Here is a 24,993-nt window from a genome sequence, read left to right on the forward strand (position 1 = left end):
CTTTAGATGATTTATTTTATATTTACTTTATAGTTTGGATATCGCGTTTGTGTGTAAATAATTGAGCGCGTATTTTCGAAACTCCAAATGCCATTTAATTGTGGCACGCAATCGCGGAAAGGATATTAGGCAAGGATCCTGCCTGCTAGCTGCGCCTCCATCGATGGCAGATAGTTGCATTTAATTACGTCAGATTGGATCTGCTCCGGTTCATTGCAGCCAACTGGCAGGATGGAGGAGGACGAGGGGAGCCCAAAGACACGCAAGGCCAGAGGACAAAGGACAAAAGGAACCGGCACCCAAAAAAAAAAGTCCCAAAAAGGATATACAAAGAGTTGAGAAAGAGCTGGGAGTTCCTTAACCTCGGCGGAGGACACTTGCCGGCCCAGCGTCAAGTATCCTTAGACAATTACCTTGGCCCGAAGATGATTATCTGCTAGAGTTAAATTCGATACCGTCTATTAGCCTCGTTATTATCCTTGCTCTGCACCCGAGCGAGTGTCTCCTGTCTGGTCCTGTCCTGTCCTTTGCTTCCTTTTCTTTTTCTTTTTTTTTGGTTCTTTGCTCCTTTGCCATTTGAAGTCGTATCGTGTGTCAGAGCGAATCTTCATTCACATAGTAGATTGTGTATGTAGCATGTAGTTTGTAGTATGTATGTTATATGTGTATTCGTTTGGGTGCAGGAGCAGCAGTACCTGTCCTGATCCTGGCCGGGATCTCCTGGAGCTCCCACGCTGCAATAATATAGTTTCCATTGATGAAACGGGAGACGACGCGCTGGGAGATGGGAATGCGAATATAAAAAAGGAGCACAGGAAGTGCGAGAGTGTCGAGCTATTTTGTCGGCTTATCATCCATCATCCGCACATTAGATGATGATTCCCAATGCCATTCCCTGCTAATATAAGTCTTCGGTTTCACCAAAAAAAAAATATATATATATAGAAAATACAAAAAAACAAAAAGGCTGTTGGCAACATGTGTTTTTGGACATGTTTTTATCAGATTTCCCCGCGCACAACTTGTCCAAATTCTCACAATTAGACCCGTTTCCATATTCTACTCTTATTTTTCCCATATCGAGGCACGCCCACTTGTCAACATTGCATTCGTGAAAACCCAAAAGAAATTAGTACTCTAAGCCGACAAAAAAAAAAAAAAAATGAAAAAAATGTGGAAAAACGGATCAGAAATTCCACATGTCCACAGCTGGCAGTTGAAAATTTCCGTGCTTTATAATTAATATTTTTCAAATGAAAGGTATTACAATTAGTTTCGTTTGTTTTTTTCTATACTTTTCTGGATATCTCATTGCAGTCCTTTTGTGTTTTTTTTCTTCGTTGCTTTACGTGTGATGTGTCCTCATGAATATTTTGCGGTTTGACGCTGCTGTCGTGTAGCTTGTTAAGACCAGCAACAATTATGGTAAAACATTCAAGAAAAGTTGGTAACAAAAAACCGAAAAAGTAAATGCGGCTAACGAGCGATGTAAACAAATTCGAAGTCTTGACAATCGGTTACCCGACACTTTGATACCCTAACGACTATTGAGAGTACTCATGTATTATCAGTTAGAAAGCTATTTAAAAGTAGTATATGATTTACATAAGAGCTAATTCCTATCTATGACCTCCTTTCTGCTAATTAATTATCCGCCAATTGCTTATCAAAAATAATACCAGCACATAAATACGAATACCCCACGTAAAGAAGAGTGTCCTGGGAAATTTTAAATCGTATCGCACATGCCTTTCGCACCAACGCCGCAGGACATTCTCAATTATTCAGCAGGATTCGATGGCCACAACGAGGTGCCACAATACAAAAAAAAAAAAAAAAAAAAACAAAAATACTATATATGTACATATGCATTTATAAAAAATGTGCCACATTAATAATTATTTTTCAGTTTCCTTTATGTGGAAATTATAGAGCTGCAAAAGTTTTTCGATGCCGCTTCACCTCCTCCACGCCTCCACTTTTCAGCTCCTCGTCAACTGTATGCTCCTTGGTGCTCCTTTGAGTTGGGAAACCTGGCCAGTTGTCCGATTCCCAATCCCAATCACAGTCCCTGTAATTCAAGCGATGTGCATGTGGTATGCGGTATGGTGTGTGTGGTGTCTACAGATGTGTGTGGGTTCCACTACCGATGCACTGCATCGCGTGTCGATCCTCGCCTGCAGTCATCGGCTCTGCTTACGTAAATAGAATTGTGCAACAAATTGCCGACCGGTGAAAAGCCCTTGGAAAAGTCCAATCCGCCCACCTGGTCACCTGATTTCAGTTGCTGGTCGTGTTATTAAAGTTTAAAGAAATCGCACAATTTGGTAAATCAGCCCAAATTAGCTAATTGCGGCATACGTTTAAGCTGAAATCAGTAAATTTTAAAGGAATTTTAAGAACTAACAACAGTTTTTTAGAAGCCATTTTGTTTCTAAGAGATTTTGAGAATTATTTAAAAATTACTTCACTTAAACACTTACTTAAATATCTTTTATGTAATTTAAATATCTTTTAAAATAATTTAAATGATTACTAGATTGTCTAACTAAACCATAAATTTTACTTGATATTTTTTAACCATTACCATTTCAAAATCAATAGCCCCTGACTTCCTTCCAGTTTCCTTTCTGAAAATTCTGAAAAAAAACTTCCCCATTCTCCGCACTCCGCAATCCTAATGAAAATCATTTGTCGTTGGCCGTTCGAGCAGAATAATTTGCGCCGGAAATCTGTGCGCTGACTGTCAACTATTTTTGTGTGGTGCCAGCGAGCAGCTAATTTAAAGAAAAGTTCAAAATACCAGAACGATGGACCGAGTTGAGACTGCGGTAATTGAATTTTGCCAGTCACACAGAGGACAATGTGAGCCGCAGGGGCAAAAAGAACCCCGTGGCATTTACGCAATTTGACATAATCCATTTAGCATTAATCATCAGAAATCAGAAATCTGGCGGGTAAGGGTATGAAATAATGAAACTACACCTGGACAACAGTTGACCAGTGTCCTGGGTGCTCAGAAAGGACTATTTATAACCCATTCTATAACCCAGCTCCCTTGCTGGCCATTCTAAATCGACGACTCATGTCGTTGGCATTCTGGTCGACCACTCGCCTCCGAGACAAGTGGCTATTAAGTTTAATGACTTAATTAGAAAATGATCGGCAATTGTCGTTTTGTGTGCACTGGCGGTAGTTAAAGCGAATTCGATTTGTTTTCATTTCATTCCATTCCATTCGATTCGATTCGAATCGATTCGTATCGACTTGCCTTGCAATTTGCCAAAGGCCGCCGCACAAATGTCCCCGCATGCAAGTAACTTGGTATCTAACTATCCCACAATGGCCCACAACTAACTATCCACACATGCATAGCGCTGCTGAAAATGATAATTGTGGAAAATTCTAACAAATACATACATGTGTATATATATATTTAAAAGTCATTTTAAGGGCACACAAAGGCGCAGAAGAAGTGTCTGTTATTAATTCCTGGACTTTTGTTAAACAGTTGTGCTTGTTTAAGCCTTATAAGAAATAATCTGTGCATTTTTAAACTGTTTATTACTTATCAAATATTTAAGTTCTTAATATGCTAAATTTTATGTTAACTTAAAAATTGTGAAATGTATAACCCTATATTTATATCTCTGTTGTAATTAACCCCGCTACTTTGTTTGCATTTGATTGAACTTGCAATTAGGTATATTAATTGTTGACAAAATGCCTAATTTTTCCAATTGATTGTTGCAACTTGAGGCAAAGTTTGTTTAGTCTTTTGTTGGACCTGACCGCTCTTATTTCCCAGATTCCCTCAAAGGAGCCGCCTGTGGCCAGTAAGTTTTCGGTGTAATAGAGACTTCCAGGAAGTAGTTACCGGTGGGCAAAGCAGACAAAAAAAAAAAAGTAAAGAAAGATAAGAAATATTAAAAAGGACATACAGATTCCTCTGCTGGCCGCACAATAGACACGGCCATAAATGGCCAGGCAAAAAGTGAGAGGCAAGAGGGGAAAATAATAAAAAGTTACAACAAGGACACAAATAGCAGACAAACTGGCACACAGAAGTCAAAGTCCTTTATGAAGGACTGCGGACTCGATTGTGTTTGCCCAAGTAATTGATACGCTCAATCGTCGAGGGGACAGACAATAACACGCATAAATGTCAACTTTACGCAACTGACAATGAGAGTCCGCAGTTCAGAGTTCGGCACCCGTAGTCCTGTATCCTGAATCCTGTATCCTGAATCCTGAATCCTGTGTCCTGAATCCCTGCATCCTGAATCCCTGTCTCCCGAGTCCAGCGACACAATGGCTGTGCGGTCGGCGTCGAGGACAACGCAGCATGCGACACAATTTATCAATTAAAGGAAAATTCCGAATCCCAAAATCCGAATTACCAAAACTCCGTTTTGCAGTTGTTGTGCTCGAGGCCTTCTAATTACGCGACATGCGCTGACAAATTTTCACAGTGACAAATCACGGCCAGAGGGGGGGTCGAAAAACCCTCAGCCCATTTGTGCATTTCCCATTTTCCGCACACACAATTGCCAAGAGAAAGAGAGGGGCTCGTAAATCCCCATAAACGATGATAATGGCTGTCAGTTTTCGGTCGCCTGGCATTTGTCTGATCGATCGAATCGATCGGCCAGATTGCATTTGGCATGATGCTGCATCCCTTGAGTTGCGATCCTTTGCTGCTGCTGCTTCTGCTACTTCCTCATCTCCATTCCATCGCATTCCCCTACCCCACCGCCCTGGCTAACCGCAGAAGTGTCCTGGCCAAAAGGATCGGTGGCAAACAAAGGAGCATGCACAGCATGTGGTCCCCACATATGCATGCATTCAATGTCCTTCGCCTCGCCGTAGTAAAACTATAAAAGCAAACAAAACAATTTAACCAAAAACCGGGGGGTTATTTATATATATTTGTATATGTATATGTATATGTATATGCAGAAAAAGGATATAAATACAAATGCTTAAATTGAAAATCGCGCCTGATGTGTTTGTGCGTTAATTTCGTTGTGTTTTGTCAAACTTTTTAATTGCTTAACGAACTTTCAGCACAATTGGCATTTATCCACGTTTACAATCGACTTCCCATGAATAAACCGACGCATTATGTACACTTGACTGATTCCGGACATTCCCCTTTCTATAATTTTTATTTTATATTTATTTTTTTGCATAATTCATAATTCGATTTTGTTTTGGCATGCAAAGCGAATCGCCTGAGTGGCCCAAAACTTTGGCAACATTATGCATAATTAACAAATTATAGTTGCAAGCATAGGATAATATTTATTATTTGCTACTAACGTGAAGTGAGCTAAGTTAAAGCTTGGATAAATTAAATATATATATATTATTTAAAAAATATTTATTCATGAAGCATAATTAGAATAATCAAGTAGGGAACTTCATTTAATTCTGGCTATTTTGTTGAATATTCCAAGTTCTAGGACTTTTAGGCCCATGTTTTTTGATTACAGGTTTAGTTAAACCCTTAAATATATACGACCAGTGCAGGTTTGTATTACTTTTTGTGTGATTTGTTTACAACATATAATTTGTGCAAACATCGCGAATAAAAAAAAAAGAACCATAACAAATCGAATAACAAAAGAAATACGAAAAAAAATTAAACGTTTGTGCGCAAAATGTTCGACAAAACGCTGACCAAAGTGGGCGTGCCACGGCCCCCTGATTATATTACAGCCATAGCGCAACAACAACAACCACAAAAAAAAAAACAACAAAAAATAATAATAAACAGACAACAATGAGCGAAATTAAATAAACATTGCTCGTCTCCTATGTGATTATGGCAAATAAACGAAACGTACAAAAAACGACAAAAAATTGAATACAAAAATTATAATGGAAAATGTGAAAAATGCGAATGGGAATGAGTGGTTTTTTTTTCAGATATAGTATATTATAACCAACCATATGACAATGACTGACTGGAGATACAAATGGGGAACAAAAATAGAAGAAAAAACTGTCAACGGAACGAGTGCCACGCCCCCAGACCGCCTACTCCTGTAATTACGCGGTTAAAGTTAATAATCAGTTTATATATCTATCTATCTATATATTTCGTTTTGTTTCCCTCGCTTTTTTTTTGTTTTTTCTTTCTTTCATTTGAAGCAAGAGTCCCATGGATGGATGATACGCATAGTTGGAGACCGTGTGCGAAAGAGATGGCCTGGCCGCGGGCGCGAGCGAGAGGGCAGATGGCTTAACCCTCCGCTGGCCAACCAACGATTGTTTGTTGTGGCAAACAACGACCGCCGATTGGCTTCACTTAGCTCGGCTTCTTTTTCTTGGCCCACCAATCTGTTTGGCCATCTGCCTCCCCATTTGCCATCTATTTTTTTTAGACCAGTTTTTTTTTTGTGCTTTCTTTTTATTGTAAACTATTTTTTGTATATTTTTGTTTGTTCCCCCATTTTTTGCCATGCTTGATGGACCTTGGTAATCGCCCTTGCGGTCAACGGAGAAGTCAAAGGCGGCTGTATCTCAGGGTTCGCGTGTACTTTTCTAACTGCCATTTAACTGCAAATTGAAAAACGCATTTCAAGTGCGGTACGAAAAACTAGTAAAGTAGTAGTAGTATGTATAATCAACCATAAGCCATATGCGTGCAATCGAAAAAAAAACGTCAACGGGCAAGACGAGCGCATTTTCATTCTCATCTCGTTGTCACGCACCTGGCAACCCTTTTTCTACCTTTTTTTTCTCGTTTTTTTTTTACTGTGTTTTTACCATTTAATATATTATTGTACTATTTGTCTACTTTTAATGCGGCGAGACGCACGCACTTTGATGTGCAACGTGCCACTTGCTGTGGCAAGTTGCCACCGTGTAATTGCGATAAGTACAGGCCAGGTCGAAACCATTGGCCACAAAACTTGGCCCAAATGCCGCAGTCAGTCAATCGATTCAAGGGGATGCTCCATTTTTCCCAGATGGCCTCAGTCTGTTTCTTTGGATTCTATTTATCAGGCAGTTATATATAAATAATATAGCTTATATGTATATTAACAATGTTTATAAAGAGAGAAAGTATATCTTGGGATAAATGTATTATCCCAATGTAAATGTACTTTTAGTATGATAAATGGTTTATTTTTATACCAACTACATTTAAAACCAATTCATACATAAATTTTTAATACTCGATACAATTTACTTGATAATTTAAGAAGGCTTTCAGTATATTGCGATAAGTACAAATTTATTATTATTTGTGTGAACATATTGTGTTATATTTTGAACAAGTTGTAAAGAGGTTTTATGCAAATAATTACAAATCAATTGTTGGCATATTTAAGAGCTCTTAGAAACAGCATTAGCACACCCCTTTTGGTCCTCCCCCACTTTTCTGCGTGCCCAACTAGCAACCATTTAATGTTAATACCCAAATGCCATCGTAAGCCAATTCGTAAAAGATTTCCGGCGAATCCCCCAATAATCCTTTATATTAGGCTGTCATAACTGCGACCCACCCACAATGGAAACTCCGCCCCAGGACGAATTGCTGTTAAAGGATCTGATCCGCATTAGCAGCAAATGCGGAAGAGATTGTCAAATGGGCTTACAGTTTTCTAGTAAAATTTTTAAGTGTATCAGCGCCCACACAATTATGCAGCCAACTGGCCACGCCCCCGATGGCGAGGGCCAAAATGGGCGGAACGGGAGTGCAGCCTTATGATTTTATACCATTCCATATCCATATGTATTCATGCACAAAAAGGATTACGAGGACGAGAACGAGGACAACGCGCAGCTGATTAGGTCGACACGTTCCATGGAACGCTGGTGCGTACTTCAGTTCGTGTGATTTTGTGTGGGTACACTGGAATAAATGTGGTATACACTAAAGTAAATCCTCGCATAAGTGCATCAAATGAAAGTCCTTTTGGGATACCCCTTAAAAAAAAATATTTAACCAGCTGCAAAGGCTTGCAAAACCTTCAATATCCAAATATTTATTTTTATTTATTATTTATTTTTATTTATTAGATTTATTATTTTAAAACATTGAACAGCAATTTTAACTATTGTAATTATTTTATAACATTTATTATTTAAAACATTGAATAGCCATTTTAACTATTGTAATTATTTTACAACATTTATTATTTAAAACATTGAATAGCCATTTTAACTATTGTAATTATTTTATAACATGGAACAGTAATTTTATCCATTGTAATTATTTTATAACATTGAACAGGAATTTTATCTGCTGTAATAATTTTATAACATTAAAAAACAAATTGATTTATTGTAATTATTTTATAGCAATAAAAAGCAATTTTATTCATTGTAGTTATTTTATAACATTGAAAAGCAGATAAAATTACTGATAATTATTTTGTAAATAAATTATAATTATTTTATAACAATGCAAAGCAACTTAACTTATTTTTTATAAATTTTTATTTATTTAATTTATAAATCTGTAGTTTTATCCTTTTAAATGCAGGATTTTTATAAGCTATACTTATATTTGCCACCTAAGTTGCTTGCAAAATTCTGTAAAATAAAATCAAAGAGTTCGATGCTTGTGCTAATATTTTCTTGCTGTGCAGCCAGAGGACCCGGCCATTAACAGGACCTGGCCAAAGGACAAAGGACAAAGGACATGCCCGATGCTGGGCAGCGAGATGCAGAGAGTCGAACAGGAGGCGGCGGCGGAGGCGGGACGGGCGTGCCAATTGTGCGACGAGCGACAAACGCGAGCGAGCTCCTTTAAAATGCAGCAGCAGCAGTAGGAAAAAAGAGGAAGAGGGGCGAGGAGCGAGGAGCGGGGCGATGACGAGGTGCAAAACCCCGGATCCTGCCACGCCCCCAAAGAGCTGTAGTAGCCCGGCCAGGACCTTCGACAGCCGGCCCATTTCTGGCGCGGGTTTTTATTATTATTATTTTTTTTTTGCTTTTGCTCTTGCTTTTATTTTGCTTGCATTTTTTTTTTTCATTCGTTTTTGTTGTTTTTGCATCCTGTGAAAAGGGAGGTGGGGAGCAGCGATTCATTTGACGGGCGGGCGTGACACGCCCACTCGGCACATGGGCATCGGTGCAAGGACACGCTGCCTGTCACATGTCAAAGCGGAAGTGTGCGAAAACCAAAGGCAAATAATACACTGCTGCAATCTGGATTTAGGGTGAGCCAATTGCCAATTGCCAATTGCCGATTGCCTAAGTGCAGCGATTTAACGCACTTCAATGGCTAAAACAAATAAGAATTTCATCATTTTTAGGGCTAAAAGAAAGTACTTTCAGTCACAAATCTTCCAAGGAACTTTAGCATGTAAATTTATTGAGGAAACCAATAAAGTTCGACATGTTTTTAGCAGGCAATTATATTTATTCATTCACTTGATCTGTGATATTATAAATATTTTCTTTTTTTAAGAATATATGCATACAGCTTTCAGCAATATTATATTTAAAATGTGTTTTTTTTTCTACCAACAAAACATTTTAGTTAGTTGTTAGTTAGTGGTGCAACTAATTAATAAATTTCGGAAATACATTTCTCCTTGTGTAAAATCTGGCACTAGCTCTAGAATTCTATTACGCTGTCTGTGATTTGTCGTAATTACGCAGGACTTTCGTGTTGTCCGTGTGTGTGTGTGTGTGTGTGAGTAGTGCACCCTTTTCGGGCATTGAATTCCGCACTAATATAATTATAGAGCCCGGCCGGAAGCGCTTTCACAGCACCCAAAAAATCAGAGCCCAGGGTGCCGCAATGGATGTTATGTGCCATCCAGGAACTTGCTGCTGTTGGTGCTGCGTCTCGAGTGTCCTGGCGAGCGGAAGCCATGTGCTTGCGACTCGCTGATTCACCGATTTCCTGATGGATGGATGGCCATGTGCCCATGTGCGCAGGAGCCGCACCAATCGCTCCTCGCACCAATCTGAATAGCGAATCTGGGTGCGCTGGATCGACATCGACGCTCCACTATATAATTATCGCCAACAATGCGCGCGAGTATCGTTTTTCAAGCATCCTGTCCCGAGAATGCCATGTCCTTGCTGCAGCTGCCTGGAATAAAACAGTTGCCAGTTGGCGAATAATTTGATTTCAAAAAAAAAAACATTGAAAATTATTATCGAGTGCCTCGCCGCTCTTTCTCTCTCTCTCTCTGTCAACCAGCCAGCAAAATGAAAAGCGTAATTTTCGCGCGCTGTTTGAGTAATTGAAAGATTGATTACCCCGGAGGAGGGGTGAGGAGGGGAGGGGAGGGGCGGGCAAAGAGCACGTGCTAGGACCTCTCAGGTCGTCAGGAGGTCCTTCAGCGTAATTCCCTCAACTCAAGCTGTGTGCAAATAGCTGAATGATTGATCTAATGGCGCTGTCATAATTGAAAAGGTCTCTAGAAATACGCAGAAAATATTTCTAAAGATTAAACGTGTGAATAGACTTTGCTGAGTAGCTTCTAATGCTTGTAATATTACTTGTAATATTAGGAGAAAAATCAACTTGTAATCGAATCAAAGTTGAGCTTCATGATAACAACTATTCAGTGAGCAATGAAATGAAAGTTCAAGTTCCAATTCACACCATTTAAAATGCAAAATGCGCCTTAAAAAGAGTGTAAAGCAACGCAGTTAAGCTAAAATTGAGTTGCAACTTTCCTCTGTGATTTTCCCCAAATCTCTGGTCCAAATCTAACGTCTCTATTTGCCATTATTTTCCAGCTGGCGCAAAGAAAAAAACCAAAACAAAACCTAAACAAAACCTAAACAGAAAAAGAAAAAAAAAGGGAAACTTGCAGTTGGCAATTACTTGGCCTAAACCAAGTAATGATAAATAATTAAGGCAAAACAGCGCCAGATTAATATGCATTTATTCACACTTTGGCGGGGGAGCAGCCAGCGAAACAAAGCCACTAAATGTATCTGGCATCTGTTTTGGCCCAGTTGAATTGCTGGATTGCCGGATAGCCAGATAGCCGGATTGCCGGATTGGCGGATTGTGGATGGTGCTGCTCGGGCACGAACAATGCCAAATCGAGATGGAAAATTGCGAGTATCACTGCAATGCAGTAGCAACTGTAGCCGCACAAACAACCACAACCACAACCACAACCAGTTGCTGGCTAAGTAACAATTTCCACGAATGCCAGAGAACTTAATAATACAACGAAATCCATTTAATAAGCAACTGCAACTGCAAATGGCAACGCTGCTGCCGTAGCAAACTGCAACAACAAGTGCACAGCCAGCAATCAGTGGCACTCATAAAAAGGGGGTTAATAAAGGGGGGGCTTATACCCCCCACCCCCTTCTTCAGGGCGGTGAAAGGGGGGTGCTGCTGCGAAACCGAAGTCCAAGTCCAAGTCGAAGCTGAGGCCATTCCAATGTGCGATGATCGCTTCCTGTCGATAAGATGCGCCTAATAACAATGCTTCGATGGCCCCAAGTCTGGAAACTGGCCAACTCCGATTCACTGCCTCCGATCCCAGTGCCTGCGGCCCAAAAAAAAAAGAAGGAAAAAAATGAAAAAAAACAACAACAGCTTGATGGCCAAGAGTGCAATGCTTGTAATCACGCTCAACGGCAGCAAACAAAATTCCGCAAATTATCATAAAAAATTACAATAACAACGGCAGCAGTTTGATGCCCAGTTCCAGTTTCTGAATCGATCGGTAATCGGTAATCGGGCAGAGACAAAAAGCCACAAGATCTGCAATTGGCCAGGACGAAGCTTCAGTTACCCTGTAATATGACAGGTTTGCAATAAGATAAACAGATAAATTATTAGGCCAAATTAATGCCACAAATAGAACTGATAGGCAAAAATGCAAACTAAGTAGAATCTTTAGCTTTAAATGTTTCAAATTATCACACAGGATAATCATTTTAATATGATTATGATTAGGAAATAATAATAATTTGCTGGATAATTAAAAAGAATGCAATAAGATTACAATCTTAGTTTAGTTTTTTTATTAGGAAATCATAATAATTTTCGGGATAACTAAAAAGAATGCAAAAAGATTAGTAGTTTAGTTTATGATTAGGAAATTATAGAAATTTTTGAGATATGGAAAAAGATTAGTAGTTTAGTTTATGATTAGGAAATTATAGAAATTTTTGAGATAAAAAGAGTGCAATTAGTTTACAATCGTATTTTAATAATAATGCAGCAGTTCAACGAATAATGATAAAGTATTTCGTATTATAAAGAGTGCATCACTTGTGTGCGCCACCTAACTCGCTAATATTTGTTTTATATATTATTTTTGGAATGTTCTGATTTCACACCTTATCAACAAGGTTCCTTTCCTATAGAGTCGCCTCTATAATTGCCCGATCCACGTGCATTTGGTACCCAACGGCAGCAATGGCTGCTGCTTAAAGTGTAACAGCAGAAGTCAATCATCTTGGTGGAGCATCCAACGAGTTTTCCCCCTCACCCCCTCCTGCTATCTAACCAGTTTTCATTTTTTCCTTTTTTACCCCAGCGAACCTGAGGATCGGGTGTGGCTGGAAATAAAAATGAGAGAAAAAAAAAATAAAGAGGGCTTGAGTTTGCATGCCAGCAGCAAATAAAACGCAGCACACACGCACAAAATGGTAAACAACAGCGGCTTTTGACGGCCATTGCTTTTGGCCACAATGGCGCGGCATTTGCAGGGGCTGCGCTGAAGGGGGACGGTGGGGGGGGGGGGGGGGGGCGGTATTTCAGTTTTTAGCCAAACCACTGACTGCAGTAACTTTGGCAACGTTGCTGGCTTCCTTTGGCTTGCGTGCCAAGTGGCAATCAGTCACGTTGGAAGGCGTTGTCCGCGTGTTGCTGCTGCTGCTGCTGTTGCTGTTGCTGCTGCGTTTGCTGCATGTTGCTAGTTGCTGGTGTGCATGTTGCTGGTTGCTGGTTGCTGCTTGTTGGTTGCTGTGGATGTTGCTGGTTGTGCGGATGTGTGTGCGCCAGCGGGGCCGGTTTTTTTTTTTTCAGTTTCTTTCAATCCAATCGCAAAAGGCCGCCGCTTCAGCCAGCCATCTCATTCTAGCCCGCGATTTTGCGATTCCGCGATTGTTGCCATTTTGCTGGCCGGCACAAAATGCGTCATTTCGAGCGAAAAGAAAGCTGCTAAAACGTAATCATACAACGCACACACACAACAGCAAACAAAAAAAAAAAAAATAATAATAAGCTCAATTACGAATGCGCTGGCTTTTCGTTCTCTGCAATTTCCCGCGGGGCACTGGGCATTATTAACTTACCTGCGAAATGGCCCGCTAACCGTTAGTTTGCTCTTAGCCCGGCTATATCGATTCGGGCCAATATTAAGTCGATTCCATCGATTTCATTGACTTGCCACGCCACGCCACGCCATGCCAAACCACGCAGGTGCCAATCGCGTTTTACGTGACGGAATTCGCTTTATTCCATTGGGTGTGCGGGGGATTTTTAGATCTGGCAGATACAATATTTCAGTCGGCTGATTGAGTGCCAATCGAACGAATGTATAACCTGCTACTGAGTTGGGTTTACGTAACGCACTAATTTCAATTTTCCAATTTGTTGCGTCAGCGGGTTTATTCCAGAGCTTCCAACGTGATTGACAAGTATTTTCCCAAGTAACGCCCTCTGGAAATCACTGCACTTACTTTTATGCGTTTCAGCCCAAAAATAATCACTATTTCGACCAAAACAGTTCAAGTTGCACTGCAAATTAAGATGGTTAAGTCTCGTTGAGCTCGTCATTAAATTCCCAATCGAACTGTGTTCAAAAGTTGGAAATTTATTTTTTTTGTTGCTATTTTTGCAATTTTTAATGATGTTACCCCTTACAAAAAATGCAAAACTTGACCCAAAAATCAATTTCCAAAATTCCGTAAAAATAGAAATAGATTTTGTAATCAGCTGCTTAAAACACTTATTCTTTCATATATGTATATGACAATTTTAAGCCAAGTTATGATACAACATTTCCATCATTTTATTTTAGTTTTTGCCAAAAGATGTTAATACGTATTTTTGTCATAAAATATTCGTTTTTTTTGTCCGCAACTTAAAAAATATAGAATGTCATATATCATTAAGTTCGTAATTAAATTTTCAATAAAACTGTAAAATGGAAATTCATTTGTTTTACTTTTTTGCACATTTTTATGATGTTAATTTTTGCCAAAAGCTGTTAATCCGAATTTATGCCATTTAATAATCGGTTTTTTGTTCACAACTCAAAAAATAATGGTCTGAATATGGAATGCCATATCTCGTTGAGGCCGTCATTAAATTTACACTAAACCTTTGTTTACAAATGGAAATTCTTTTTTTTTATGTTACCCCTTACAAAAAATGCAAAAGTTGACCCAAAAATGAATTTTTGTAAATCCGTTAAAAATGTATAGGGATGGTTAGATTTGGTAATAAGCTGCACAAAACAGTTAATTTGCATATCTATTTGAACATTTTTAGCCAAGTTATTAAGAAAATGACCATCAAAAATATTTTAATTTTTGCCTAAATCCGTTTTTTCAGATTCCGGTCACAAAATATTCAGTTTCTTTGGTCACAACTTTAAAAATAATTTTCTAGACATGGAACTCCATATTTTGTTGATCTTGTAATTAAATTCTTATTCAAAATGTGCTAACAAATGGGTATTATTTTTTTTTTTTAACATTTGGATTAATTAGCTGTCCAAAAAAATCATTCTCACATCTGTTTAAGCATTTTTAGGTTATGAAAGTTTTTATGTTTAGTCTTTAAAGGTAATCATCAAGCTATTTTCCACTTGCGACCGATTTATTTTGAACGCCTCTCCTGGGTGCTCAATGTACAGATACAGATACAGATGCAGATGCAGATACAGATACCCAATCTGTCTATCGGATCCACGTGGTTCCGCTGGACAATTGAATCCGATGACGTGGCCCAGTTGGCGGCGGAAACGCGGCGGAAAGTCGCAGAAATTGCTACGGGCAGCTGGCGCTTTCCGCTCAGCCATTTTCCTATTTCCCCTGTCCATTTCCCCAGCCCACTGCCCATTTCCCATTTTTTCCATTTTCCATTTACCATTTACCATCACTCGCTCGTTGGCCATTCGTCCTATTCCGAATGGATTCGCTTGGGCCCGTCAATTAAAAGGTGTGGAAAATGTGAAGTTCACATGCAAAACAACAATTTAAATGACCAAGGCGCCTCCCCAGAACCCCCTGGCTTCCCCCCTGGGAAACCCCCACCCCCCCCCCCCCTGCAATATGGAAATCCAGATATGGAAGTATGTTTTATTTTCCTCACGTACTTTTTGTTTTCTGTAATTTTTCTCCTCGCTCTCTATAATTGGAGCAGTTCATTAATGATCATGTAATATACAAAACGTATGCGGGAATGGTCAGGGGCGGCGGAAAATAGCAAGGGGGGGGGGGGGAAGGGTTTTTCCAGCTGGCGACAGGAAATGCAACAGCACGAAGGCAGTAACGAGGAAAAGTCAGAAGGCAGGAAAATTGCATGCGATTTGCAAATTGTTTGACGATTAAGAAAGAGACGGCGAATCTTTTGGGGCAAACCGAAAGCAAAAAATGCCACAAATGCGCAAAAGGAAAGCCAATGGAAATTACAATTTAAATGGAGTGAAGGAAATGCCCACCCCCCCCAACCCCCCACCCCTTCAAGTGACCCATCAAACCAAAATGGCGCGCGTGTTTTCCCAGAAAGTAATTAATGCGGGCAGCACAAACATCGCGCATTTGCCAGGTATCCGAAGTATAAAATACCCTGTAAATGTATTATTCAAAAGACTGCATTAAGACTATTTGTTATATGTAACTATTTAAGTAAGTAATATAAAAGTGCAGCTTAAGTGTTTTTTTGCACTGAAAAATAATTATTTTTTTTAAATTAAAAGAAAATACTTAAAAGACTTTGAATCTTACCATTAATGTTCCTATTTTATTCAAAGTATACAATTCGCTTCAATGATTTAGCTTTGTTTACAATTTGGTAATCCCTATGAAACGAATTATTTTGTTGGATCTTAAAAAAAAGGAATACACCCTGGGAGTACCCTGTATTTTTTTTGTAGGGGGGCTGCTGCTCCTTTTGACTGGAATTTTTGTTTCTTTGCGTTTGGCGCTCATTAAAGTGGAGCTACCGGTTTTCGGTCTCGCTCTATTCGCGACTGTCCGTCTCTGTCTCTCTCTTTCTCTCTCTCTCTCTCTCTCTAGCTCGCACATGCCGCGAAGCCAGTTTACATGGCCAGTTGGACTTGGCAACTCCACCCGCCCCCTGCCCCTTTGCAACCCACTTTTGGCCAATTCGTTGGCCATTTTAATGGCCGCCGACCGAACGTCGCCGTTTCTTCTACTTCTTTTCTTCTTCTTCTTGGCCATTTGGGGTGTTCAGCCAACTGCAATTATTTCGTTTTTTCTGCCGGCCTTTTTTTTCCAAGTGTGTTGTTGCTTTTCTTTTAGCGCAATAATTTGCCTCTCTGTGCATTAAATGGATTTAATGAATGCGGTCCTATTAACTTTTTTCCTCCGTATTTTTTTTTCCTGCTAAAACTTGCTGCTGCTGCTTCTTCAAGTTGCTGCTGCTGTTGTTGCTATTATTAATAATAATTGGGCAAGTCGTCGTCGTCGTCCGTCGCCGTCGTCATCTGAATTTCAAATTCAACTTCAACTTAATTTTTATTGCCTCTTTTTTTTTGCACAACAAAAACTACACCGAATGCAATGCGTTCGCTGAAAAATTGTTGTGGAGCAGGGGATTTCCCCGAGACAGGTTCAGGCTGCCAAAGTAATTGCTGTTGCAAAAATGGCCGTTCCAAATGGAAATTATGCGCCATTTGCCCCCAGGAGATAAGGCGGGTTTCTCAGAGTGTAGTTGCCTCTGCAGATTCCCCAGATTCCGCAGATCTACTTGAATCTCTTTATAAACCAGTTGAACTTTACTTATCTGCAAGGAAATCGGAAAATGGGTGCTATAAAATCATTCTTAAGCGGTAGATACACTCTCCATCTTAATGAATAAATAAGGGTTTATTTAGTTAAATAATAACTAGAATAATAACTAGAACAATAATCAGAATAATAACTAGAATAATGACTAGAATAATAACTAGAATAATAATTAGAATAATAACTAGAATAATAACTATAATAATAACTAGAATAATAACTAGAATAATAATTAGAATAATAACTTAAATAAAAACTAGAAAAATAACTAGAATAATAACTAGAATAATAACTAGAATAATGATTAGAATAATAACTTAAACAAAAACTAGAATAATAACTAGAAATAGCGTGCCCTGAAAAGATTTAATTGTAATATAACATTTCCTTTTATTTTAAAATAACTCCAATGCCGTAAATCCAAAAACACTTTTAATTTAGCAACCATGAAAACCATGTTCAATAGCCAAAAGCCTACATTTTCTTACTCGATTCGTTCACAGATTTTCCAACTTGTTCTTGCGCCGCGAAATTTGCCAAAGGGTAAACGTTTTCTTGAGCTTATCTTCGGATATTTGCGAATCAATGGCAATTGATTTCCACTCCTTTCGAGCCAATGATCGCTTTTTGAAGCCGGGAAATGCCATTCAGATGGCAGCTGCCGGAAAAATGGAAGGAAAAGGAGGAGAAACGATAACTTAGGGCCAAGCACGCTCCACTATTACCCCGACTACGACTACGATTTCGATTCGATTCGATTAGTGTCCTGCGGTGATAATCGCTTAATACAACAACGGGCAAATGGCCTAAACACTGGGACATCAGGAGGGGCACTCAGAGGAGCCCAAGAGCTCAGGAGACCAAAAACAACAAAAAAAAAGAAAGGCAGGAATGCTGAATGTTGAATGCTGAGTGCTGGATGGAGGATGCTGGATGGTGGTGCACCTATGTGTTTATAATTCGGTTATCCGGCGGAGGTGGTGCAAAGTAAATCAAATATTAAGGGTGGCTTTCGCTTACCATATCCATTGGGTTCGTCGTCGTCATATAAATATATATTTCTATTTTTTATTTCTGCCTTCGCGCATTGTTGTTTTCCCAGCTCATGATTATTATTGCGTTTATTACGATTTCCATTTTCGGACCGTGTGGCTGGGGGCGTGGCCGGGTTAACGCCCAGTTTATATATTTCATATGCACGGAATAAAATAAAAAAAAAAATAATTTTTTGTGCGTTCCGGTGTCAGGCTTTTTCTATAACAATGACACACGATCGACCCTCTCTTTGCGGCACCTTTTCCACTTCCTCTAATTTATACCCGAAATTTATACCCCATCCTTTGAATTCTATGCCTCAGATCCTCATGCAGATCCTTGTCTTAGTTGGCATGCATGCATTTTCCCTCCGTTGCTTTTCTTATTTTCTTATATTCGTATTTTCCGTAATAATTCATAATTTCTTTCGGTGGCCTGCAACATGTAATTTGGCAGCTGATGCATTGATGGCACATCGTTATACGAGTAAGTCTTGCAGCAGTTGCAATTTGCATGACGGTCGCGGTTATTAGGGAGGATGCACTTGACGATGCCTCCTATGTGGATGTGGTTGTGGATGTGGATGTGGATATGGATACCCCCAGATAGTTGAGATCGTTATGCAAATGGTCTGGATAAAATAAAAGTGCTGATCGTGGAGAATGAAACAAGGAGAATGGGGGAGGATCAAAGAAGCAATCCGATGCCGAATGTCGAGGCTAAAGACAAGGCTTAGCCCATCTAAGCTTTCAGATTTATTAAGTAATAAACAAATTATGAAAAAATAATAATAATACAAAAGCATAGGTCCAAAAATGTAATAAAATCAAATCCAGTGTCGTTTAATTGTGCTGTGTTACTTAATAAAGATGAAGTTAAACTTTTACTTCAGGATATTTCATAATATTTTTGTTTCGGGCTTGTCTATATTAAAATGTTATATTTTCTCCCTTTCCACGCAATAGAACTCCTCCCAGTCCGCCCACCAAATGCCGCTTAAAGATCAGTCGAGTTCGTTTCCTAAGTCTTTTGTTTGCTTCTGAAAATTTTCCAAGCCAGAACAATTTGAATACGTAGCACGTTATAATTAAAGGCAATAAAAAAACCAACCGCCAAATGGTTATGAATATGAATGCCTTGCTGTTGTTGCTTGTTGTATACGTTTTTGCCACTTTTCCAGTTGTTTTTTTCTTGTTTTTTTTTTTTTTCTGTTACCACTTTTTTTTAATTGGAGCAACAAGCTGGAAACGAATGAGCTCGGCTCATTGAAACACGCTGCCGATGTGTTTTGTATGCATTCAGTTCATTTCTGTTTGCTGGAGTTCGTTTCCACCTGCCCCCGTGGCCACGCCCCCAATCCCTTGGCCCCCTTCTTTCACATTTTTTTTTCTGTATTTTTTTGTGGCCACGCCCCGCGCGTAATGTGGGTGCGAATGGGAGTGGAAATCGAGATGCGTGGTGGCTCGTTGAGCTAATTCCGCGGGAACCGCAATTATCCAGTCATATATATACAAATTTATGGGACCTCACTACGTGCCCCAAACCTCTTTCTCTCGGTGGCGACCTTATGCGGGCACCATTTTCTACGCGACTCCAATAATTAAGTGCAATAAAAGGCAATTAAAAGTCAGCTTAATTAACCCAAAACAACAAACAATATGCAAAACACGCCGGCTTAGCGTTAAATAATCATGTAGGAAATTGAATAATTTTTGGGCGCAGCGCAGAGTCCTTGGAATTGTGTTGAAAGTTGTATATTTAATAAGGAATTTCTGGGAAATAAAATTTTGCGGCTAATTGTTAAAATATTTGTTTTTTTTAAAGGTATTCTTAATCGTTTAACTTGCGCTTGTAAACTTATTTAATTAAAAAAAATACAATTACAAGTAGATTTTTGTTAAAAGAAAAAGGGATATGTGTTATGCCTTACTGATATTTCAATAAGCATAGCAAACCAATGAGCTAGTTTTCGATTTCTGTAAAGGCTCAGAATGCAGTTTGTTTGTCAGAGCATGAAACCACAAAACCGATCGAAAAACTTTCAATCGTCAGCAGGCGTGGACCGCAAGGATCTCTACTGCTGCGGTTTGGTGGACAAACATTACAAAGGTATTACATGCTCCAGTGGACAAAGAAAAAATAAAATAAATAAGAGAAAAATAAATGAAAAACAGTTGTCCAGGGTCAGTTGCAAATGGATTTTTAAACGGTCGGACAACCGCAAAGAGGTGCCTTGAATAAAGAAACTGTTCGAGGAGGGCAAGACAGCGTGAAATTATAAGTAAGTTTTCTAGCACGCACATGATATTCCCAATATCATAACGAAAGGTGGACCGATCACGCATAACGGCTCTTTTAATTAGGGCCATAAACGCGGAGACCAGCGAATCAATCAAAGCGCATCGACCAACGATCCAAATCGATTGCCAGCAATCGCGAAAGATCAACAAACCTGATATCCAAGCCACCCTTTTACCCCTTCCGTGATTTTTTCGTTTTTTTTTTTTTTTTGTTCGTTTTTCTCCCCATCGAGCGGATTGCGTTTCAGTTGGCCATAAAGCCAGAGAATCGATCCGCCGATCGGTTCGCTAATTATGCGAAATTATTGATTATTGCGGGCTTTTCACTAAACCGCCAAATTGCGTGTACGTGCGTCGGCCCGACGACCTTGACAGTTAACTCGATCGCTTTTACCTGAAAACACTGGCCAGAAAAAGGCGTTGGCAAGAGGTAAATGTGTATATAGACAAAATTAAACCATCAAATTGATCGAATTGTGGAAATACTTGGCAGCGTTATTGCATAGTTAACAATATTGTACAAAATAGATAGAAAACGTGCAGCAATATTTTAAGCACAATATATTAGGCTATTGTGTAATTGAAAGCAGGTAATTATAAAGCAATAAAATAATATAGGTGCTATAAATATCATGGTAAATATAAAGTAATACAATAATATAGGTGATATAAATAGCATGGTAATTATAAAGTAATAAAATAAAATAGGTGCTATAAATAGCATGGTGAATATAAAGTAATAAAATAATATAGGTGCTATAAATAGCATGGTAAATATAAAGCAATAAAATTATATAGGTGCTATAAATAAGCTTCATTTATTAACCAATTCATTTTAAGATAAGCAAAACGTATGCCCACAAAATGATAATTATGTAGTAGGACTTTAAACCTGTTGAAAAATGCTGAAATTCCAGTACGTTAATAATATAGCCCTCGAGCGAAATTCAAATTACGCGCCCTGCCCGCTGGCGCCCCCTACCGCCTGCGGGGCCAAGCAGAGTCGCCCATTTACTCCGCCCGGCGGCGCTAGTCAGCATGCAACCCTGCGCGCGGCGACAGCTGACTGCGCTCTATCCATCTCGCTCGCTCTCTTTCCTTCCACGCCGTCAGCCGCAAAAACAGCGGACGCCTAAATATTCGTAAATATTTGTAAATAACAGCGGCTCAATTACAATTGGCACTAACTAAACTAAACTTTATCCACAGCTGCAGCTGAGTTCAGCGGATAGCGTGCACGCGATTAGTGAAAAGGTGCGTTAGCAGCCGGCAAAGTGAGGTTATGTTCGGCGGCATATAAATAGTTGCCACCTAAATGCATATATATTTATACATTTATCTGATTAATTGGATTTAACTAACGATTTGCAATATCACCGCAGATTAACGAAGATGCCGCCCAAGAAGCACGATGAGCCGGAGCGCAAGCCACTGATTGGAAGAATCGGAACGAACCTGAGAATTGGCATCGTTGGCGTTCCCAACGTGGGCAAGTCCACCTTTTTCAACGTTCTCACCCAGAGTGCCGCCCCCGCGGAGAACTTCCCCTTCTGCACCATCAAGCCGAATGAGAATAAGTATTCCCCAACATCTCTATATATATATATATATATACATTTATCTATATATGTATATATATCTGGCCAATTATCAGGCGAAGCTGCAGGCGGTGGCAATTTCCTCGATCATTGTAATCATCTCGTGGAATATAATTTTTATGCCGGCGATGCAGCAATGCAGCGATGGCCTCCAGGAGCAACCGCCGCCGCTTCTAATTCCAAATTGCTCTCTCGACTGGACCTTCTAAAATAGCCACAGTGGAGCCTCGCTAGCGAACAAGCGGTGCATCAGTGAGATATCTCAGGGAATCGCAGACTGTATGTGTTAGGAACTCAGTTTTAAATCATTATCAGGCTATGGCCAATATACCTTCTGTATATAATGCAGTTTTCCATATAAATAGTCTCAAATCAGAGATAGTTCCAATTGTTTAGCTTGGAAACTTCAATAAGTATGTATCTTATAGATTATCCTTTCTATGTACCATATACAGTGTGCTCTCATGCACATATAGTCTCATGACTAGATTACAGAATAGGATATTTGCATCTTTGCAACATCTTGCATTTAAGTTTACGAATAAGTTAAGAAACCTTTGTTTATTCATTTAAGGCAACCATGTTCCACTGTCCTTCGCTTTGTGGGCGTGTCGCGGCCTTAGCAATTTTATCAGATCCAGTTCCCAATATGCAAATTGCCTCCGCCTTCGGTTCGCTTCGGTTTCATTTTCCTGGGCTTTTTATTTGTGAGCGACTTCATTTTGGTTTCGCTGCCCCTTTTGCGGATGGCGCAAAATTATAGAAAATTGCCATGATTGGCCGCCGATGCTGCCGGGCTGCCTGCCAAGCCGGTCAGTCAATCGTTTTTGGTTTTGGTTTTGGTTTTTGTTTTCATATTTTTGTATTTCCTTGCATCCAGCCAAGTTAAACCGACTAACATGCGTCTCACCTCTTCTTTTCATGTGCTGCTGCTGCTGCTGCTGCTGATGCTGATGCTGATGCCTCTTGCCTTACCCACACGTCGTGTTCCGGTGCCCGATGAGCGCTTCGATTACCTGGTGGAGTACCACAAGCCGGCCAGGTGAGTTGGAGTCCTCGAAAGCCTTCCATTTTAGTTTGCCAACGCTTGTAAATGACATGTACTTACATCATAAGACGCTCTTAACACGCGTAACAAGTTTCGGATTTCGGGACTTGTTAATTGCATTGCTTGCCAATTGCCTGTTACGTTCAATAGAAATGCTAATAGACAAAAATGTACGATACTAGTGTGGTGCCTGCATATTTAAACGTCGTGGACATTGCTGGCCTGGTGAAGGGAGCCGCCGAGGGTCAGGGACTTGGAAACGACTTCCTCTCGCACATCAGCGCCTGCGATGCCATTTTCCATTTGTGCCGCGCCTTCGAGGATCCGGATGTGACCCACGTGGAGGGCGAGGTGGATCCAGTGCGCGATCTGGAGATCATCTCCGAGGAGCTGCGCCTCAAGGACGAGGAGAATCTGCTCAAGAACTTGGACAAACTGGAGAAGGTGGTGGCCCGTGGCGGCGACAAGAAGCTAAAGCCCGAATACGATTCGATGCTGAAGATCAAGGACATCCTCATCGATCAGAAGCGTCATCTGCGCTTCGAGGACTGGAATGCCCATGATGTGAGTATGAAAAACATCCATTGCTCTCTTTAAAAACAACACCATATCCATTAAATATTGTGTCATTTTGTTAATTGAGTATGCACTCATATTCATTATGGCTTGAGTACATAAGTCATTTCCATAACTTTATTATCATTATTATCATTCTTATTTGTTTAACAACAAAATGGATGAAATCGATGGATTTTTTGTGACCTTGTGATTTTTCGATTTTCCTTCCCGCTCTTATTAACGCTGCCACTACTTTGCTCTTTCAGATTGAGGCTTTGAACAAGTATCTGTTCCTGACCTCCAAGCCGGTCATCTACCTGGTGAACCTCTCTGACAAGGACTTTATCCGCAAGAAGAACAAGTGGCTGCCGAAGATCAAGGAGTGGATCGACAAGAACGATCCCGGTGCACTGCTCATTCCCTTCTCCGGCGCCTTCGAGCATCAGCTGAGCGAAAAGGATGAGCTGGAGCGCAAGGCCTACGAGACGGAGACCAAGTGCAAGAGCATGCTGGAGAAGATCGTTGTGACGGGCTACAAGGGACTGCAGCTGGAGTACTTCTTCACCGCCGGACCGGATGAAGTGAAGGCCTGGACCATACAGAAGGGCACCAAGGCTCCCCAGGCGGCCGGTCGCATTCACACCGACTTCGAGAAGGGCTTCATTATGGCCGAGGTGATGCACTTCGAGGACTTCAAGGCGGAGGGCAGTGAGGTGAATGCCAAGGCCGCTGGCAAGTATCGCCAACAGGGACGCAACTATACCGTCGAGGACGGCGACATCATCTTCTTTAAGTTCAACGCCGGCGCTGGCCTCAAGGATGCCAAGAAGAAATGATACCATTTGGTCGTGATCATCGCCATGTCCACCGTTCTGTACATTAACTTGATCCTATACTCCCAGATGTTTCGCTTCGCCAGAGGCTAGCTCCTCATTACCAACACCCCTTACTCTCCTCACTCTCATGTTCGAGGCCTGAAAATGCATTTTGAATTTCCTTTTTTTTTTTGTACGCTATGTAAACACGCTTATGACACACACACACTCTCAGTCGTTGTTGTTTCTTATGGCAGCAGGCGGGTTTTCTTAAACAGCATTTGAATCCAAAGGAATACTTGTATTTTGTATACCAATGGATATACCAATTGTATCCTTCTGGACTATATGGTTATTTGACAAGGGATTAAGATTTTGACACATACAAGTAATAAAATCAGCATGGAGTGTTAGTATTGTTTTGCCATTCTTTTGGTCCTGGCTAGCAATAAACAATAAGCATTGACACATCCCTGCTTGTCAGGCATTGGCATGCGCTGGTAAGCGAAGTCTCGGATTTCTATTGCTACGCTGCGGTAAAAGTTTTTAATCATGCTGGCAAAGTTGCTGCTGGAAACACCTGTGCAAACCTCTTGTTGCCACCAGAGCCAGCAGGAAAAGCGGCCAAGTGCAAGGAGCGGAGCACTCAAAGGAGGAGGGGATGTGCGGTGGTTGCTCTGTGCAAATGCAGCTGCATGCAGTGCACC

General features: G+C 40.2%; 1 protein-coding gene across 2 annotated transcripts; it reads left to right on the plus strand.

Moving 5' to 3' along the window:
* Positions 1-21,308: 21,308 nt before the first annotated feature.
* LOC6525946 (obg-like ATPase 1) lies at positions 21,309-24,699 on the plus strand. 2 transcript variants are annotated; one of them, XM_015191070.3, is made up of 6 exons: positions 21,309-21,409; positions 21,477-21,521; positions 21,650-21,840; positions 22,847-22,907; positions 23,096-23,477; positions 23,738-24,699. In XM_015191070.3, exons 3-6 carry the CDS (start codon positions 21,660-21,662, stop codon positions 24,305-24,307), a joined length of 1,194 nt encoding a protein of 397 aa, XP_015046556.1. In that variant the 5' UTR covers positions 21,309-21,409; positions 21,477-21,521; positions 21,650-21,659; the 3' UTR covers positions 24,308-24,699. The 2 variants fall into 2 exon arrangements, with proteins under 2 accessions (XP_015046556.1, XP_002101766.2); XM_002101730.4 differs by having other exon boundaries at positions 21,346-21,419.
* Positions 24,700-24,993: the final 294 nt, after the last annotated feature.

Source organism: Drosophila yakuba, chromosome X (genome assembly GCF_016746365.2).
Source record: "Drosophila yakuba strain Tai18E2 chromosome X, Prin_Dyak_Tai18E2_2.1, whole genome shotgun sequence".
NCBI lineage: Eukaryota > Metazoa > Arthropoda > Insecta > Diptera > Drosophilidae > Drosophila > Drosophila yakuba.

Bases quoted from the DNA above. Each gene is read 5' to 3' on its own strand.
- LOC6525946 (XM_015191070.3), top strand. From the start codon at position 21,660: ATGCCGCCCAAGAAGCACGATGAGCCGGAGCGCAAGCCACTGATTGGA. The intron at 22,908-23,095 runs GTGAGTTGGAGT...GTACGATACTAG, and splicing joins GAGTACCACAAGCCGGCCAG to TGTGGTGCCTGCATATTTAA. The intron at 23,478-23,737 runs GTGAGTATGAAA...TTGCTCTTTCAG, and splicing joins AGGACTGGAATGCCCATGAT to ATTGAGGCTTTGAACAAGTA.